Source organism: Lepisma saccharinum, chromosome 11 (assembly GCF_977018435.1).
Source record: "Lepisma saccharinum chromosome 11, izLepSacc3.1, whole genome shotgun sequence".
In the NCBI taxonomy this organism is placed as follows: domain Eukaryota; kingdom Metazoa; phylum Arthropoda; class Insecta; order Zygentoma; family Lepismatidae; genus Lepisma; species Lepisma saccharinum.
The window spans coordinates 67,099,109-67,114,714 of NC_139239.1; the positions used below are offsets into that span (position 1 = coordinate 67,099,109).

General features: G+C 37.3%; 1 protein-coding gene across 7 annotated transcripts in view; it reads right to left on the minus strand.

Moving 5' to 3' along the window:
- Positions 1-529: 529 nt before the first annotated feature.
- LOC145994882 (uncharacterized) overlaps positions 530-15,606 on the minus strand; it is a 90,544-nt gene continuing 75,467 nt past the window's right edge. For 5 of the 7 annotated variants that reach the window (XM_083131331.1, XM_083131328.1, XM_083131326.1 and 2 more), the window contains exons 19-20: positions 13,206-13,295; positions 530-3,881 (exon numbers count right to left, since the gene is read on the minus strand). In XM_083131331.1, coding sequence (XP_082987457.1) covers positions 2,437-3,881; positions 13,206-13,295 — 1,535 coding nt within the window. In that variant the 3' untranslated portion in view covers positions 530-2,436. The remainder of the gene's footprint in view (positions 3,882-13,205; positions 13,296-15,606) is intronic. The other 2 variants (XM_083131325.1, XM_083131329.1) reach the window with 2 other exon arrangements.

The window sequence follows — 15,606 nt, forward strand, 5'->3', positions numbered from 1 at the left end:
TACCTTTCGCTTATCAAGAACAGACCGTTACCATAAATTTGTTCACAAGTATCTGAACACACACTGTGTGGAATGGGAACATCTATGAATTCTGGTGCAAAAGCCTTCTAACTTCCCTATAAAAATTCATTGTTTTAAATTGTACATATAGCATGGCATTATTAGACTGCAGTAAAACAAAACAATCTAAAACACTTGTTAACACCTTAACACTTCGCAAACACATGAAAACTGTAACAGTGGGTTAAAAAAATTGTTTATTATATTTTTGTTGTTATGCTTAATAAGTAGCTATACACAAGCTATCTGAATAATGAAGCACTGACGCATCTAGTGGCAAGGTCAGCATACAGCTGTGGGTATAAATGTAGGCAGACATACTCTCACTACCCGGCATGCTAGCCACCACTCCATGGACAACTTGACCATGTAGGATCACACAAATAATTTTAGAGCTTGTGAAAAGAGATATCGGACTCCTTTCCCTTGATCATTTTGTGTTTGGAGAACATATACATGTATACATAGGTAGATGGATAGATATTTATTACTTGTAATAGCTATGTCACACAATGAATAAAAGAAATACATATCATGATACAATCAAGAAAGAAATTACGTCAATGCACAAATAAAAAACACACTCAATTATCAATTTGGTTGTTTAAAGAAATATGGAACATTCCAAAAAAAAATCTACCTTTCTGCTTCAATCTACAAGGACAATTTCTACAGCATGCAGCGAGGATGAGGCACAAACTACACTGGATATCAAAACAACTTCATGTTTCCATGACTTTGTGTTCAAATTAGGTGCTTCAGTCAGCCAGATGCTACAAAAACACCCTACTCTGAAAATATATTGAGTGTGTACATATTGAAATTTTATATTATGAATATTTGATAAATTGCAATACCTTGATCCACAAAACTTGTTCGCAAAGAATTGCTTGCTGCTCTTGTAATTCCAATTACAAGTATTTAACTATAGTTCCTTCTTATGGTGAAATGAATTACAAAACATCAAAGCATGTAGATTTAACAGGGGATGAAAATGCTTGCACATTAGGAAATTATTGTACTATACCAATGATAGTAAACATATTTTCACACATGTGCATGCATGCATGCACGCTGACATACACACACAAGCCTCACCACAAAGGGAATGAAATTAATTCCTAAAAATATTGAAGGTATACATCATTTCATAGAGTAATAATGAATCGATTATTTGGAATATACACGCACTACACCTTTGGAACATTTAAAGTCCTACACATATTTGGGAGCCTATAACTAACAAATTATAATGCATGATCTATTATTTCCACTATCTTCAAGTATTTCAAATACCTGAAACAAACAACACTTCCTGATTTTGGAATAGCAAATGCCTGCTTTCTTTCCCATGTAAAAGCAACCTAACCACATCCAAGTTGAAATCCATTGCACAATCACAAGAACTGTACACAATATTGATACTTATACATTTTTTTTGTATGCATAGCATACAAAAATGCTTAACACATAACCGAAAGAAAAGATGACGAGTCATGGAAACTTGAAGTTGTGAAAGCACAGGTTGCCTTTATTTAACGTTCACATTTTCCTAAGCAATAAGGTCCACCAACTACATTTTCCACTACTTCCGCCATTTTTTTAATCCCTTCACTTGAATGTCTTCACTTCATTAAAGTTCATGCAACTGATTTAGCTGGAGTCTTGTCCTAAAGTGTTTATTTTATATTTCATTCCACTTGTGGCAAGTCGCTGCCTACATCCTCCCTTGATCGATTAAAATAAAGATCATATGGAAAGTCAAAACGCACAGTACCTTGCACCTGTCACTCAGTTTGAGTGCAAGCACGAGTCTCCGTCCCGTAAGGATTCTTCACAGTCCGTGAACACAGGAACAGTGGTGTCTCCCGGCACTGATGTCAAACCTACCTTTGAAGTAGTTTTCTCCCAATAAATGACAGCGAATGAAGAGTTCCTGGTAATCATACATGTATGTGTCTATATACATATCTATATATACTTCAACAAATATCTGGAATTTTGTAAGGGATGAACTAGAGTTTTGTTTTTTATAAAAATATAAAAAAGATTTATTGAGCATTGGCTGCACAACATTTTTTTGGTATTTTCTTTCATCAATTTTTAATTGCATAAATAGCTAACAAGCTCATAGTTTCGTCTTCACGTGATTAATTTTTTTCCCAATTAATTTATTCCAGTTAGCTGTCATGTAGTGACCAACTACTTTCTCTTGCACCACTGTTCATTTTCACTAAATTTCATTATTTCTTCCTGTGTTCACACACACACATTGATTGGCCTCACTTATCACTCATCAATTGCACAACACACTTTGTCTATCACTGTGAAATATGTCTCACTTTTCAATATATGGAAACTAGTTTTAAGACCAAGTTAAGATGAAGGTTCAGCTTCTTCAGATGCAATTGTCTGAGAACAGTCCTCAGATTCCACTTGTTCTAACTGCGAGTTGTTATTTTCTGCGAGTTCTGTATCACACACGTTATTATTATGGAATTCTGCTGGCATTTCCTCACTTGCCAACATTGATTCATTCACATCATCACACCCTGAGTTGTCTATTTGGGGTTCTTCGTAGCTAGGTTCTGGTTCCTTGCAACTAGCTTCTGGTTCTTGATAGCTAGCTTCCGGTTCCTGATAGGTAGATTCTGGTGGTTGGTAGTCAGTTTCTGGTTCTTGATAGCTAGGTTCCGGTTCTTGAAAAGTAGCTTCTGGTTCCTGATAACTACTTTCTTGTTCTTGGAAATTAGTTTCTGGTTCTTCGTAGTCCATTTTCACTTCCTCCGGCTCTTCATGGCGAGAATACACGTCTTCTGGCTGCTGTTCTTTTTCTTGAAATAATTCATTCTCAGCTCTAGATTCACTATAATTTATTTCTGTCTGAGGTTCCATTCTATCAGAAAAGTCTCTTTCATCACTTGTTTCTTCTTCCTGAAATTCTGCTGTCTCACCCTCATGTGCCTCATTCGCCTGTGAAACGTCACCGCAAGATTCCATCTTAGTATCTTCTCCGGCAGTTTCCACAGACTCCATATGCACTTCCTGGTAGTCTTCTTTCGCTTCAACGGGCATAGGCATTTCCTCAGTAGCGTTACCTTGGCTGGTCTGTTCAACGGGAACACTACCCTCCACCTTACTTGCATCAAGCACCTCACTCGCTACCACTTCAGTAGGTTCGGCACTACTCCAGCGTGATGGCCTAGTTCGTTCCCTCTCTGCACGAGGTGGTCTAGTTCTAGGTTCGTCTCTTCGGTCCTTAACCTCATCCCTACGATCTCTATTTTCATCTCTACGATCCCTATTTTCATCTCGACGATCTCTATTTTCATCTCTACGATCCCTTGATTCTTCCCTACGGTCCCTGCTTCCTTCTGTACGATCCCTGCTTCCTTCCGTATGATCCCTGCTTCCTTCCCTACGATCTCTTCCTTCTTCTCTGCGGTCTCTGCTGCCCTCTCTACGGTCCTTACTTCTTCTTCCGTGCTCACTTTCACTATGCTCCCTGTCACCCTCCTCCCTGTCCTCCCAACTCCTGCTGCGATTCTGTCGGTCGTCCCTGTTTCTGTCCCAATCGTCTCGTCTCCGGCCTCGAAATCTGTCCTCACGTCCTCTTCCTCCTCGATTGGACCATGCATCTCTATCCCTCTCGTGGCCTCTGTCCCAGTTTCTGTCCCTGTTGTCGTGAAGATCACGGGAACGGCGATCTCTGAAATCGTCTTCTGGTACGAAACCTTCCCTTCCAAAACAGAGGTCTGGTTCTCGAACTTCAAAACCGGGATGGAAACGTGGGCCCTGACCTTCCAGCCAAATTCCTGCATCAATAAATTAAATCACAATAATTAAAATATTACCAAAATAAATAATAATAGAACATATATTTTTAAAAATGAACATATTAAGGTTATCAGACCCAAGCGATTCTACATATATTATACCTGTCACTTTTTCATTGTTAAATCCTATGCTGGCATGAAGCACAAGGCACAAGATTGGAAAGCCTGAGCGTGTATTGGGCAGAGAATAATTAATGAATTTCTTTAACATAACTTACATGCTTCGAACAAGTGTTCTCGGGTGAAATCGGCATTAGATTCCAACGTTTCGAGTGCATACATTGTTCTCATCATCTGGGAATGTATATAATAAAAGACTATAATGGGGTGGAGCTTGGACACTGTCTCTGGATTCTGGTGTTCTTTCTTATTGACTGGTGTTGGGTTTTTATGGAGCAGTGGGTTCTAGGCGTGACCGAGCTGGAGTCTCCCACGTCCCTGTTGAGACTGCTGCTTTCTCGTGAAATAACCATGACTTCCTTTACTCGTCGGTCCCAGTATCTGGCACATTGGGCTATTATTTTGTTGCCTGTACATAGAATCCTGTGTCCCTCGGTGATGCTGTGTTCCCAAAGTCCAGACTTTTCAGACTTATTGACACCAGCCAATAAGAACACCAGGATCCAGAGCAAGCCAATAGGAAGACAGTATCCAAGCTCCGCCCCCATCATAGTCATGTATTTAACCCTACACTAGTCTCTACTATTTACATTCCCTGATGATGAGCAATGTATGCACTCTAAACATTAGAAGCTATCGCAGATTTCACCTGGCTGGTAAACCGAGAACACTTGTTTGAATCACTCCACCAGGAAAGCTATAATTCCAACTGTTATGTCAAGTTTTCAAAGATGAAACAAAATACACCCTAAGCCACAGAGGGTGGCATACTCAATCTAAATAAAACTACATAGTGCAACAGTCTAAGCTTGCCAAACAGCTAATCACTGTACGACATGTGATGAGAATGTCAAATCTCACCACCATTGTTATTTTCCTAGACCATGGGTTTTCAAACTTTTCACTGTCGTGGCTGCCTTCCCTCAATAATAATAGGCAAATACATATAATGTGACCATGAAAGATCAACACAAAATCTCGTCGCGTGTTACTGTTGGTACACATAAAATAATGAAAATTTAATGTGTGTGATTAATACAGGTAGTGTACATTTTTTATGTTTATAAGCTGGTGTCAATTCATTCAGTGATACAAGGTTCATGAGATAAAAGTAATAAATAGAGACAGTAAGAAAAGCTGGATAATTGATGTAAAAACCAGGTATACCACAATGTGTGACTTTCTTCATTTAACCGTAGTCCTCTTTCTTCTAACAACGTTCTCAATGTACACAAGCAATCACCAATGATTGCAACTTTAGTCTTCCTCTTACACAGCAGCAACTTCCTTTTGAAGGCTGACACCTTGTCTGATAGTTGCAAGATTCCCTTGTAGATATACATTCAAAACATTCAGTTTTTGGAAAACATCAAGAAGATATGTCACCTTCTGTACAAGGAAACTGTCAACGAAGTTTCAGGATGGGTTTGGTTTTGTTCTACAGGATATGAGTATAGTTCGTCTCACTTGAAAAATACAGGAGATGACTGCTGCAACCTACATGAGTTGCAATAATACAGAAGAAGAAATTGATATTTTTTTATTAACACATCGTAAACTTTAAAAAAAAATAGAATTTTTTTTTTCGGAAGTTCTCGTGCCTCCCCTGGGAAACTTTGGTGCCTCCCCATGGAGGCTATAACCTGCTAGTTGTTCTTTCCACATAGCTCCCCAATTGAAAAAAATGAAAACCTAGGATTTTCAAAGAGCTATAACTCAAAGAGGAAACCAGTAACAGAGCTCAAATATTTTATGATTAAACTCTGGATGTAGATCAGGGTGGCCACTCTAGGACCATGATAAAATTCAAGAGTTCAAGGGTACAAAAGCAGATGTTTTCTCCATTTCAAGCTCACGTATTACAGTCTCTCGCTACGGCTCCACACACACAAACATACGAAAATATATTAACAATAGAAAGGGTCTGTGTGATTCCAATGCATCCAAAAATTGTAATTCAATTAAATGGTATGTACATTTAACATATTTAATTTAAGGTGCGGAGTTGACATTTGCCAATTCACATACTCACATTCGAAATACATTGACAACGACAAGTCAAAAATGTTATGGGATTTAGCCAATAGTCGACAAAAAAATGTTAATTGTGCAAGAATTTCAAGCTCATATTTAACTAAAAACTTCAAGATATCTTATCTTTCTATAATCTTCCATCTGTCAGATAGATTGTTCTGCAAAGGGCACCAACAAAGAAAACGGTCTGAGAGAATTCAGTTTTATTTTTCATGCAGCTCTCTTTTTCCTTCCTCGATAAAAATAATAGCTAAACTGTGATAAACTTGCCTCAGGGCATTCATAAATATGTATAAATTAAATGGGATTTGGAAGTTTTCACGTCTACAGAGAAAAATTCCAGCAAATTCACGCATAATTCCCAGAGCCAATAATTCAGGCAGAATTCCCGGTTAGTAGTCACCCTGTATATGTTCCCTCTAAAACAATTTATAGCTCTTACATTACATTACTTCCCTACTAAAAAATCCTAAATTTTGATATTTCTTCAAAACTGAATACCAGTAATTTCAACCATTTGCATTAGAGATGGTGAAAAAAGGTACAGAACATAAAATGTAGCTTGAAATATACTAAAAACAATGTTTCTTAGCTGTTATCATAATTATTGCAAGTGTCTGCAAAGGTAAAAAATGCAGCAAGTCATGAAACAAAAATGACCTCCATTTTCAAATTAAGTCAAGATTTTAAAAAATAATGCGTTTTGAACTATCCTTGCATAGGGTTTACAATAACAAAAAATGAAAATTTTTGAAATAGTTGAGCAACCAATTATTGTTTCTCTGGACTGTTTGATATGGATGACCCAATAATTATGGAAAATATTTCTTAGCACAAACATAAATATTCAATGAAATGTCATCCCATTTCTTTGACTGCATAATGTAACAAAAAGTAGTTTTTGGAGCAAAGTCAACAGAATTGAGCGTTGCTTGGGTTCAGAACAATGATATCCTATAGCAGAGGAAAAAAGCTGGAGAGTTTGCATTTTTCATTTTGGTGTACCTGTGTGGACATTATTCTGTTCACTAGACAATAGTGAATAAGATCTAGACATAAACATTCCACTTGGTGGTTTAGAGTAAAGCCAGTCGAGAATTAAAAATATTCATGAGCAATGAGTACAAGCTAACCTAAGAAAAGTGTACAGGATGTACGAGCTACCGGATGTTTTTCCAGGATATGATTGCCATGTGACAACACCAGCTGTAGGGCATGACAAATCTGGTCATGGAGCTAAACACAGTGGAACAACATGTGCACATTGTAAAAATGTATTACAGTAGTTAGTGTTTTATGATTGAGTGATTGATTTGGTTTATTTTACATTGTTTTTCTGCCACTTTTGGCTGATCACAAAGATCTGAGAAGGGACAGAGAACACCCATACCCAGACTGGGATTCGAACCCAGTACTCCTTTAGTATTTTGTTTTTTATGAAAACCACATTTTGCCAAATACACGATTTTTTCAGTCTGCATGAGTGACAGAGAAAACAAAAGAGCATGCACTTTGATACCACTGGATAATTTCTGGGGGTGAGTACATGAAAGGAAAGGTGGGCGACAACAACTTGATGAGCTCAAAGAAGAAATTCAACATGTCATTGGCGAGATTGAGCTGTAACGACGTGAAAGTGCAATCAAAAATCTAGATAAAAGGTGATGCTATGCCTAAGAAGCTGTTGTGGTCAAGTGTCTGATATCATTTTCCATATCTATGTCATCAACCACACTATGTTAAATAAAGACATTCACAAGTTTTCTCACTGCAAGACCCCACAGAAATCATTAACAACTTAAAAGCAGAAACATAGAAGCCCTACATTGGTATTCAGTATTCAGATGGACCGAAATTTTAATGAACACTGGAAAAAAAAAAAAAAAACACTATAAAATATACCGATAACAGCTATTCTAATAAATGATAAGATATGAAATTGCTTTCATTCCATGAGGCTCTTGAATTGCTTTGTATATTTTGTATATTATCAGGTGATTGTGACAGGCCTTTCCTCTGAAACTAAGTTTAGAAACTTATTTTAGAAATATATAGTTTTATGTATATAAAGGCATGAATTGTGTCTTCATATGCATTAAACAATAACAAAAGGGCCTAATTGTTCCCTCAAATACAGCTATTTATAGAAATTAGGGATCAGTAAAATCGTTGGCAATTTTGCTGATAAAGTGATTTGTCATCAGCTGATACAAGGCCCTACCATGGCTATATGTAGTGACCATGGGGAACAATGGATACTTTGAGCAATACTTTGTTCATGATTAAAAATGTTTTTAGTCATTCCCATAAGGTAAGAGGATTCAATGCAAACGTTTGCCAAACACGATTGCACATAATACAATGCATTTAGAATAAAATATTATGAAAATGGAAATAATATAATAGTGTAACGAGCAGATTCTGCAAGTTACATAATGGGGTGTTGCCTCTACAAGGAGATAAGAAAGCAGACCAGGAAGTAAGGACATGCGTCACACACTTGTCTCATCCTCAATATGTGTGATTCAGCCAAAGCCCTCCCCCCTATACTATCAAGGGCAAGGTTTCCGATAAGGTAACCTACAGGAAGTTGGGTGGCTTAGCATCACCAAGGCCAGAACCTTGGTCGTGAATATTCTGGGAATAACCCTGGCGATAAGCTTAGATGTCTACTGAGCACAAGCCTACGTCACTGCCAGCAAGGCCATCCCTTTCCCCCAGAATGGACAGTCAGCGAAAATAGCCACAAGGTCGTGAGCCCTCTCAGCTGGATTGAGGATAGAGACAAGGTCGTTACTTCAATAAATACTCTTGGAAACAAGTCTCGAGTCATTGTGTCTTGGCATATCGAGAGACGCCGAGAGGTCGTTCTATTGTTCGCTGCTCCTAACTTAGAGGGTAAGCCTCATTTCCCTAAGTGGTGACACTTTGGAATTCTTTTTATTATAGGATAAGATCAAGTCACACAATGGCCAGATAGAGTTAGGTTATAAGCATTATACTTTTTAGACACTTAGACCAATAAATATATGTTATATATCAAGCGAGTGCGTTTATATGTCTACTATCAACTAAGGTTATAATCCAAGTAGTGCTAGTTGCCCCATAGCACAGGGATTCAAACATTGGATCCCTGACTGCTTAAATAATTATGGTACTCTATTATTTTTGTTCATCTGCATTATATTCTACCCTAAATGCACTGTATTATAGAACATGGAGTCCAGTAACTTGAACATAAATGGTTACTGTATTATAATACAGTGATTTCAATTTTTATCTTGCAAACATGAAGAAAGCATTGTTATCGAAATGTCCCATCATTCCTTCCTGCCCCATATGTTTCACAGAGATGGTTCTAGCGTTTAGTCAATCAGGACAATCAGTGCCATCTGTTGAGCTAGTGCTTATTTGCAAGATTACAGTGGCTGATAACATCCATAGGTAAGTAATTTTAAATTGCATACCTTATCCGTATGCAAAAACCTGTTACATTATATCCCTTCACCAATGTAAGTTCAATTAACATATGATTAACATTATGAATAAACTAACTACCAGTACATATAGTAACAAAACACCCAGTGCAAAATAAATAAGAAATAAATCATGCAAAGTATCTTATTTGATAGACATTTAAATCCAAACACCTGGGCTACATGAGATTTGTTTAACAAAAAGAAAGGAAGAGAAAACATTCGTGCTTCTTATTGATAATGCAAGGGTTTTAGAAAGGTCCTTGTACAACTACTGGTACTGGGTTCTAAACCACCACAAAGCATGGATGTTTTAGGTTGTTCTTTCATTATCATTGCTGATGTTAGCAGCTAAAAGTATTCCACAGCAAGGCAAACGGCTAAGATAGGAGCTTAAAGGAATCACAATACACAATTTTAAAGAAAAAGCTCCTGACATGTTTATTTTTATTTTGGTTTGTTTAGCAAAAGTGCAGTACTTCTGATTTTTCTGCAATTACATTTATCTTGGTTACTGAAACATGACAGGTCAGACCTGGGGTTCACTAAACTTACGGAGTTCAGGCAGCCCTTCCTGTAATGCCCCTGGAACTGAAGTTTAATAAAATTGCCCAAATTCAATGCGGTGGTAATTACAAATAAAATACTAGCTTATAGCTTGTACTGTTTTGTACGGTTTGTGTACTAAAAAATTATGATAGGCATCAGATATGATATGTTTTCTGGTACAATTTATTATGTTCTTTAAAAAAATGTGCCCACATTAAAAAATTGGGAGTATTATTCCTGCATGTATCATGGTAAGTTATAAGCTTTGGTTTCTTCTTGTAGCTGTAATGCCCTGTACATTCAACCACAATGCACACTTTGAAAATCTTCGGGTTAAAGCATCAAAAGGTTACAGAAATGGTTTAAATCATTAGTAAGGTTCGTTAAAGATACATTCCCTAAGTAGCCTAGCAGCAGATTCTTCTTTTTATATCCCTTTGGGAGGATATGCAAGACACCATTCCTTGTTGATGGTTCTTGACTGAGTATGGGTTAACTAAGTAATCTTCCTCCCTCTCTATTTCACATTTTTGTGACTCTCCTTAACCACTCTTGCATTATTACAGTATGAAAATAATACATAATGCTCCAAAATACAAGTAGTAGTGTTACTGACAGTTCTTGTTTAAGAAATTGTTTGAGCCTGTTTCCAAGTCCACTTTTATGCAAGAGATTCGAACCACTATGTGTCTCCACCAGGTATCCAACCTGGTTGTTTAAGAAACAGAAGGGGGGACCCAAAAGAAATCGGAATTTTGTTATAAAACATGTGTATTTATTTTTAGGTGTTACAAATTTAATCTCCTTCAAAGTACTGTCCATGTGATGCAATGCACTGGTCTAAAAGTTTTTTCCACTTTTCGAAGCAGTCCTGAAACTCTTGCAAACTGATGCCTTTTTTAATGCCTCCATCATCTTTTATTTCACCTCTGCCATGTCCGCAAAACATTTTCCTTTCAGGACTTTTTTCGTTCGGGGAATAAAATAAGTCGCACAGAGTGAGATCGGGTGAATATGGCAGGTGGATAAGCTGGGTCATGCTGTTCTTGGTTAAAAATGGTTTCAAACTTAAGGTTTTGTGCGGTGGCACATTGTCATGATGAAGCCACCACTCCCCACTTTGCCAAACTCGGGGCATTTTCTTCTCACCGTATTAAAAATCACACAAATGTTTCAGAACTTGTAGGTAAAACACCTGGTTAACAGTTTGACAGTTAGGAATGGATTCTGAGTGAACAATGCCCTTTGCATCAAAAAAGAAATCAACATCGTCATGGCATATCGCACTGAGTGAGGTTGGTCTGCAAGTGGTAATTCATCATTCCTGAAGTGGGAAAACCAATCATAAACTTGTGTTTTCCCCAGAGCAGCTTCCTTGAAAGCTGTTTCAAGCATTACAACTGTTTTCTGTGCCGTTTCCTTGAAAGCTGTTTCAAGCATTACAACTGTTTTCTGTGCCGTTTTCTCTAACAGAAAACAGAATTTCACAGCCACAAGTTATCCAAACTTTTCAGCCATCACAAAAATCGATGGAACAAATGAGAGGCGCTTAAAAAAAAAAAAAAAACCTACGTGGCACCATGACTTCACCTGAGGATGCTGGTCGGAAGACTGATGCAGAAGGGTCCCCACAAGAGGCATCTAGCGGCAGAAGCATGTACTACAACAGCCCTGTACACCAGAGAATGATTCCAGGTCTTAATTTTCCGGCCTTGTCCCCTCATAAAGTGGCTCTGGGGCTCACTCAGCCTCAAAGCAATGAGTACCCAGGGGGTAAAGGTGGCTGGAGCATGGTGCTGATCACATCACCTCCAAAGTGGCAGATATCGAGAATGTGTGGGGCTCTACCCCACATCCCCTAAATGTGCCTTCATGATACGGTGCTATATGCATGGGGAATTTACCTTACTATTCGTGGTAGGTCTTGGAATGTGCCATCTACAGATTTCAGCAAAGATGTGTATGGAGGGGGGGAGGGGAGGAGTGTATATACATCAATAAAAGCCAGAGCACAGCATGGACTACAAAGCATCTAATGCCTCAAATTTGCAATTACATTTGGCTTATCTACTAAAAAATACAACACCACAAAATATAAGTTAGTGATAAGTTACGTATTCTAGGTTAATGTGCTAATACTAAGCTACCAAGTCAGCCTCCACCATTCCCACATCCCAGATGGCAAGCCTGAACATCAAAGTACTTCTTAACTCGCAGATGAGAACAGAGATGTTAATGATGAAACTGTTTACGTTGAAAAAGCGATTTTACCTCATTTCAGTTTATGCTGTTTTTTTTTTATATTTTCTTTAATTATTCACTGTTGCTTTACATGCCACTTTGGTGCATACCTTTGCCATTGCTTGTATGGTGTCTATTTCAAAGAGAAGAGTGTTTCTGACAAAGTGTTGTTCTCAGGTTGCATATGTACGCCACAAAATTTGTCAATGGAGAGAGGGTGTGTATTTTTTTTGTAAAAAAAGAAAGAGGGGGTTGTCATTCTGCCCCTGTGTTTGAAGAATAACTAACACAGGGTGTCAACATACAACACTGAAAAACTTCCACAGCAAGTCGAGGACATGTAAATGGAGAGCTGTTCTTAGTAATGTTTTGCTCATTTGGGTCTCATTTTGACACTACATGCTCTCAAAAAACTATGTTTTTCATTCGGGGACAGAATCACGGTTGCCACTACCATTTATTTTTTCAGTCAGAAAATAAATTTCAACGAAGGTATGATATGCCACATTTATCATAGTTCACATCTATTTTGTGTATCCCATTTTATGTTTTCGCATCTTAAAAAAAAAGATCTTGTATGTTTTGTCCAGAGATATTCACACTCTAGGAGGGCTTTTACAACAAGACATATATATATATATATATATATGTCAGTGGCAACAGTGATTTTGTGCCAGCATATGCACAGGACAATAATTGCAGTTTTTCTAGGGCTCACATCATCAAAAGAAGGCATCAATTAGCAATTAGCAAAATGTTACCAAGAAAAGTTGTTAGTCTTGGTGTCCTCTACAGAATGTGAAAATTTGTTGGTGACGTACGGCAACACCCTGTATATATATTTGTGTACTGAACTACGGCTTAAGCTGTACTATTAAACTACACTAACCAGGACGAGGTGCATCCATCTGTGGAACCAAACCAGGTCTTGGTCCTCGCATGCCCATTGGCCCAGCATGCCGTGGGTTAAATAATGGGCCTGAAATAAACAATGCAATGTATTACCTACATTTTGCAATGTTTTATTTTACGTAGAGGCGTGCTTTCTATTTCCACATGTAATAACTCAAGAATTTAATTTATTTTCGGTTCTGCACTAGAGTCCTTTCATTATTTCCAAGATTGATACTTCTTAAATAGTTATTAACGCAATAGATTGATCCTAAAGCTAAAGTAAAGCCAAGTGTCGTGGGCACTTTCTGGATTGGAGATGTCAATATAGAGTAGACAATGAGAATTTGTGAAATCTTTGATTCAGATTGTTTAAATCAAACAATAAAATTTAGGAATAACAATATGCAGATAATCAGTAATGGCTTGGTGGAGAAAATTTGAATGAAACAAAATAAACAGCAAACAAGAACATAAATTAATATTGAAGGATGTTTTGAAATAAAAAATGAAGAAAATGCCACAATATGGAAGAGTTTGAGTGTTTGCTTATAAGTCCACTTTTTCCACAGAAAGGCTATTTGGGACTGGACCTTCAGTTTAAAGTGGAATCCGAACCACTCTGTGCCTACACCAGGTATCGAACCTTTGCAAGGTGACTGTGCTACCACTGCTCCATTGGGTAGGACCAGGACCCAATGGATGAAATAGCAAAATTCGGGATGATGATGATGATTGGTTATTCATCATGAGAAGCTGTGTTTTTCATTATTTAAAGCCATGTAAGGTGTGTTTTTCTTGAAATGAAAATCTGAATTGTTCCAGGTACTGGGCCTCTTTCAGACATTTTCAACTATTTTTTGGTCATATATCTATGTTGCATGTCCACATATTCATTTATTACGAGTTTTTAACTTTTTAAAGATTCTTAATATGCTGTCTCAGTAAGTTACCTACTTCCGCACCTCAAACTGCCATGCTTTCCTCCTGAATGTCAGCCTGTTTAACTGTGTGTCTGTTAATCATAAGCATTTTTGACTTTTGTAAAAATCTACTTCACGTTTTTTTTCCCATATTGTCGCAACCGAAAAACCAGAACACAAGCCTGGCATCACTTATTTTATATGTTTCAGGGTAACTATAAACGTACGGAACATTTGCAATAATAAATCAACAAGGTATGTAACCTACTAGGTATGAACTAAATCTGCTGAACTTTTTCATCTCCTTACATCTTGTACCTTGTCTCGTAGAAACAATGTAACAGTGCCATGTAGTTAACAGCACGATGTAACAAAAGGATGTTAAAAACATGCAATTTATGGACAATTCTCACATGAAGATCAAAGGAAACTTCGAAATTCACTCCAAAATTATGAATCCTGAATTTTCTAATATTCACGTTACTTTAAACATGAGGATATTAAGAAGGCAGAGGGGGTGAAGCTCCCTCAGACTTATAAAACCAACAATTACTTGTCAATTATAAAAAGAGTAAAATGCTGGTTGCCACCTCCCCCAACATCTAACCTCAAAAATCAAACTGCTTCCCCCTTTACGAACACCTTCCCCAATTCATTTTTGAAATGCTATCAAAAATTATAAAACCATCAATGGGGAAGGGTAGATGATGACCTTTGCCCACTCCTTTCCGTTAGAAAATAAAGTAACTTTGCTTTTCCTTGCATTTTCTTTACACAAGATGCAACATAACAGACACACAAAAAATGTCGTATCTGTAACGTAGAAATTGGCTACTTGTGATGCCATGCTTAAAAAACAGCTAGCAGTTGCATGGTTACAACTCTACTATAACAGACATAACCTTACAGCAGGGTGTGATGTACTCCTGTGAACAATTGAAAGAAAGAAATGCAGGAGGGGAAAATTTATGCATAATTCCAAGATTTCTTTGAACTTTTAAGGATTCTTTATTTCTTAAATGTTAAATTCATAACCCTTTCCTATATTACTCTAATTGAATCCTTCACAAACAACGCACTGTCTCAATAAAATAAGACATTTGGCTCAACTGATAACAATTTGAACTGTCCGCAAAAATAATTTACATTAATTTACAAAGTATGCACGCTGCCATTCAATATTTCAAAACCTGGTATGGAATTCTCAAGAATTTTGTGTATTATAAGTTTATTTTTCATGATAAAAGGGTGCAGCAAAAGGGGAAAGAAATATAGCCTTGCCCTTCTTTTGGAGTGGGGTGGGGGTCATATATCCTGATGAACTTGAAAATATGCACCACAATATTTTCTTCCTATTTTACTCCAACTTCTGAACTTCACATGTACATGAGGTTCCTAAAATATTGAGAATTCTGTGCAAGCATTTAAAACAATGAACAGATATTATCATCTTACAGAGTAGGTTAAATTCTTGTC